At 36.7% G+C, this 5,384-nt stretch overlaps 1 protein-coding gene across 1 annotated transcript; it reads left to right on the top strand.

Moving 5' to 3' along the window:
- The first annotated feature begins 2,917 nt into the window (after positions 1-2,917).
- On the top strand, positions 2,918-4,926 carry LOC118740450 (calmodulin-lysine N-methyltransferase-like). The gene has a single exon (XM_036472001.1). It carries the CDS (start codon positions 3,177-3,179, stop codon positions 4,254-4,256), a length of 1,080 nt encoding a protein of 359 aa, XP_036327894.1. The 5' UTR covers positions 2,918-3,176; the 3' UTR covers positions 4,257-4,926.
- Positions 4,927-5,384: the final 458 nt, after the last annotated feature.

Here is a 5,384-nt window from a genome sequence, read left to right as displayed (position 1 = left end):
ATGATTGGATAAGAGATTTGGAACTATCCAAGGAAAAGGCCGAGATCCACACTTCTCGTATGCAACAATTTAAATTTGTGTCATCCGATGTTAAGGTGACATATAGTAGAACTCGTCACGAACCATTTTCCAAACACTATACCAAGAAAGACAGTATATGCTACTGCAACGACATCCCTGGTTTATTCAAAGAGTTTGGTCAAACATATGATTCAAAAGAGTGGCGATTGTTCATAGACGGCAATAAACTGAGTTTGAAGGCTGTATTATTGCATATTGGTAACAAAAAGCCTTCTATCCCGATTGCACATGCAGTACATACAAAGGAAACCTACGAGGAAATGCAAAAAATACTCAAATTTATCAAATATGAAGAGCATGATTGGAAAATATGTTCTGATCTCAAAGTCGTTGCAATGCTATGCGGTCTACAAAGTGGCTACACCAAGCACTGCTGCTTCCTCTGCAAGTGGGATAGCCGAGCTCGTAAGGACCACTACGTCAGAAAGGATTGGCCGGAAAGAGTCGAGTTTACCGTTGGTGTGGATAACATCAAATACACCCCTCTTGTCAAGAAAGAGAAAATCATACTTCCACCCTTACACATCAAGCTCGGTCTCATTAAAAACTTTGTTAAGGCTTTGGACAAAGAAGGCGAAGCATTCGACTATTTGAAAACAGTTTTTCCAGATATTTCTCAAGCCAAGATAAAGGAAGGTATTTTTGTTGGACCACAAATAAGAAAGTTGATCAACAATAATCAATTCAAAGGACTACTCTCATCAGTTGAGGCAGCAGCGTGGGAATCCTTTGAAAAGGTCGTTGCTTCTTTTCTCGGTAGACACAAAAGCCCTAACTACGAGCAGATAGTGAACGACCTAATCAATAATTATGCGAAAATGGGCGTAAATATGTCTTTAAAAATTCACTTTCTCCACTCACATTTGAGTTTTTTTCCGGCAAATCTTGGCGACGAAAGTGATGAACATGGCGAAAGGTTTCATCAGCAAATGAAATTAATTGAGAATCGATATCAAGGATTCTGGGACGTCGCAATGATGGGTGATTACGCTGGTTTCTCATAAGAGAAACCGATCCTAAACTGAATAAGCCTCAAAGTAGAACACATAATTATTTCGACAACATAGTAAAATCAAATTAAGATAAAGATTGTTAGAATATAGTATAAACATAAATAAATTTAAAAAAAAAGTTAAAAATATGGGTAATTTCATTCATAAATTGAACTTTTAACTCAATATAAACAGAGCATAGCTAGATATTTCACTCTTCTTTATACCATACATACGTTTTGAGGTATACGTTGAAATTGCGCAACCTGGGTATTTTTATTTGATCGCTTATAACTTACGTAGTTTTGCATCGATTTTCTTCGATGATACCTTATTTTTTTTTGTAATATAACAGAGCTTAGGGAGAAAAAAAATAAAAGGTTTTCGAGATCCTTCCCCGCAAAGTACAATTTTTTTTATATTTTTACAAAAAAAATTGAAAAAAATCGGTAATGATTGTTCGTTATCTTTGAATCTACAGGGCCTAGCAAAAAGTGTTTTATGCACAGCTTATAGATTTTATTACCTTTTAAAAGCTTCAAACCGTTTTGGAATTGCTTAATTCGTTCTTGAGATATATATGATTAAGTGGACCCAATTTTTTTTTTTGCAAAAACGGTAAATTGCAAATATCTCAAAAACGGTACCATAAAATTAAAAATAACCTTGATTTTCGGAATCAGGGGGTGATTTTACATACGAATTTCATAACGGCGTCTCTGGTAAATTTTGGCCGTCGACCAGTGCAGTCAGCATAACCTGGTTCAATGGTTGATCAGCACATCAAAACAAGTTTTTTTTTCTTTTAAACGCGATCAAACCTCCGTGCACATTTTTCATAAGGAAAAGCTCATTAAATCCATTTCCATTCACCAGAATCATAAAACTGTATTCCTGACAATACCCAGAACTATTTACAACACCAAGAAGCAAATCGGAACTTGGACGCCTTGGAAATATTATTATGATCTAAGCAGCTTAGAGGTAGACGGTTGTTATACGTTCTCCTTCTATCTAGATATGCTGGGTTTCTTTCGCACCGCTATCCACTTTTGGTCCCCTCGAGAGCTCTAGCACATCAAACAATTTTGAACCCGAATAGAATTTTACCACGGGCGAGGGGTGTTACGGTGGGGCGTGATATGTTCAGCTAACTGGAGGCTCCGGTCCCTTATTAAAAGAGCCTTGGAGTGCTATTTCCAACACTCCCTTTATCTAATTTATTTCACAGGCTGGACCCCGTTCTCATAGCTAATTTTGCTGTTTTAAATTGCGTCTATTTTTCCCACATAGAGGAGCTATCTAAGCCTAAGATCATTAAAAGCTTCGTGAGTGTCTATAGAAATCAGTAAGTTCTGTGTATATGAAGCATGCAATGGTGCCCTAGCCACCCTTTACTACTCAATTACAAAAGATAATTCAATTAGCGACCGTAACGCTTATGATCTTTATAATATAAATCAACATTTAATTAAATAACGATTATTTTGAATCTGAAAAATGTGATCGATAACGATCAAATTTGACCTAAGAAATGAAAAATCCAAATTAAGATAGCGATTATTCTTAATTCGAAAAACGATTTTGCAATGATTGAAAAATAAAAATTTTTTATTTAACAATCATTTAGAAACGAGTGTGCAAAAGCACGGCAGTCACTAGCTAGTTCATTACAAGTAGATTATTTCGCCTAAGTAAGAATTACATTTTAAATTCAGTGCTAAAATGCAACTAAGTAATATTTTATATTTAATGTATTTTCCCTTTTTATTTTTATTTACAGACTCGAGATATTGACACTGAAGTGACCGCTCTTATGGGCAAACATCAAAACTCATAACCAAATCATATTAAGTACAATAATCACAACATACTTAGATTAAAACTTCAGAGAAAAACTATATAAAAATGTCAACTTCTACGGCAACAGTCTTGGAATCCACAGCGGTTATTTCGGCTACCGCCGCAGCCGCCAGTTCTGCTATTCAACATCTATCGTCCATATCGTTAATGCTCGAGTACGACATTGACAACACACTGAACACAATCAAAGAAAATGGCGTCCATATGATATAACAACAGCAGCAGCCTCAAAAGAAGAACATGAATGAATTGCCGAAAGCTCATGCGAAAATCTTATCAGCAACAATGACCGCCGAAAGTGATAACAATATGATCTTGCAACAATACAATAACTCTTCGGACAACAATACTTCAGAAGCTTTAAAAGATATCAAACATGTGCTGCCACCAACACCACCCGCCACGCCCAATTTGGCAAATACTGCGCGTAAACGCTGGAAGATTTTGGCCAAGGTGTTGCGAAAGGACTCAGAGGAAACTGTGTCCTCATCGGGTGAAGAGTTTGGCGAAGAGCAAACAGCGTCGGTGCGTCGATTTAAGTCTTTCGATTTGCTGCGTCAGGACAGCTTCGAAGACCACATGTCATTGAGTTGTCTAAGCAAACCGGAGAATTGGTACAAATACAGCGTGCTGCTCGATGTAGAGGGGCAGCAAGAGTTCACTGTTAATATACATCACGTGGAGCGTCACTTAACCGCTAGTGATCTAATGGGTTTCAACAATACCGGCAATATTTGTGTGTGGCCCTCAGAAGAAGCATTAACCGCATGTGTTTTGTCCAATTTGAATGCATATAGTGACAAATGGATACTGGAGTTGGGTGGTGGATTTACATGTCTAGCCGGGTTGATGCTCTCCAAGTACGCCAAACCATATGCGGTGCATTTGACCGACGGCAATGAAGTATCCGTGGAGAATGTGAAGAAGACTGTGTGCTTGAATGAGCTGTCCTGCTACACCAAGTGCTCGGTGCTAAAGTGGGAGGATGTGGGAGCGCGTGAAATGGCTGAGGCTGGAAAATTCGATGTAATCCTGTCAGCTGATTGCTTATTCTTCGATGAAGCACGTTCATCGCTGGTAGAGACTATATGGTATTATTTGACACGAACAGGTGAGGCGCTAATAATGGCACCAAGACGCGGTAAAACCATGGCGATGTTTGTAGCTGAATGCGAGCGAAGGGGATTCCAAGTGGAGATAACACAGCGCTACAATGATACAATATGGAAGCGGCATGAAGAATTGTTGACATCTTCGGAATTGTATGATGAAGATTTACATTATCCGGTATTGCTGCGACTGCGTAAGCCCGCAATGTGATAGAAAATAATCGGACCAATTGATTATCTAAAAAATATTTACATACTGTAGTCATAGCTTTATGAACCAATTTTGTAATATGTATTCCAAAAATTCCAAGCGCCTAAATATTCCGAAAAAATAACAAATTATTATATTAAAGAAAACTGTATATCGTTCAAAAGTTTGTACATTTTTAAAGTGCTTTAGAAGCGCAAACAAGATGGTAAATGCTTTAATATAAATAGTATAGATACAAGTTCGAATAGCCTTTCCTACTTGAGCATAGATACTACTTGAACAAGTAGATCCAGTAGTTTAAGATTCCAAGCCTTTCCTAACTGATGGAACAAAGAATTGAATGTGAGAAATAAACCCATGCTTAACATGGTAACTGTTCTCTTGACCGTTGTTCCAAAAAAACTATTAATTATTTTATTAAAGCAAACTATTTCCATAGAGGAATAAACTAAAATTTTGTTATGGTGTACCTTTATCTATGTTTGCTTGTTTAAGCCTCTTTCGTTTCCTATTTAAGTGCTCCTAAAGATCTCCTATCTGTCTTTGTATCCTTGTACTGTGTCCTAGTACCAAAAAAAGTATTCTTTTTGTGTTATCTTCTAGATTTACAAACACATATTGATATATCATATGTAGGTGTGATAGTAAATAAGCGAGAAATTTTATGAAATTTGTTTATGCTGTTAAGTTAAACAATTAAATGTTATGCTATTAAGAAAATATATTAAACTAATAAATCAAATTGATTTAGAATGAAAACAATGCACTATTTTAGGACATTTTTTTTTTTTAAATAAATATATCAAGAGAAGATGAACATGAAAGGTAAGTATGTAAATATATAAAGTAAGTACAACGCAAGAAATCCTACCAAAATTAAATCGGCAAACAATTTTTGTTTCGCGCCCAGGCACTATGCTTGCCCTTATATGCTGTAGGCAAAAATAGTAGCTGAGTCCTCATTGCTCTGAACTTGGTATTGGTAAATGCAACAACAACGTTGAGGCTTACACTCTGTCCTTATTTGAAAGAAGTATAAGATAGCATTTCTCTTAGAAGTCATACCCAGTGCTGTGCACATAGCGCGTAGATACACTACCGTTCCTTCTTCATAGAGCCCAGTGGCCT

Source organism: Rhagoletis pomonella, unplaced genomic scaffold (assembly GCF_013731165.1).
Source record: "Rhagoletis pomonella isolate Grant_MI unplaced genomic scaffold, Rhpom_1.0 Rhpom_scaffold_00006, whole genome shotgun sequence".
In the NCBI taxonomy this organism is placed as follows: domain Eukaryota; kingdom Metazoa; phylum Arthropoda; class Insecta; order Diptera; family Tephritidae; genus Rhagoletis; species Rhagoletis pomonella.
Note: the sequence above shows the minus strand (reverse complement) of the source record. Positions and strands in the feature narration are given on the sequence as shown.

Coding starts and splice junctions, on each gene's coding strand:
- LOC118740450 (XM_036472001.1), top strand. CDS start 3,177: ATGAATGAATTGCCGAAAGCTCATGCGAAAATCTTATCAGCAACAATG.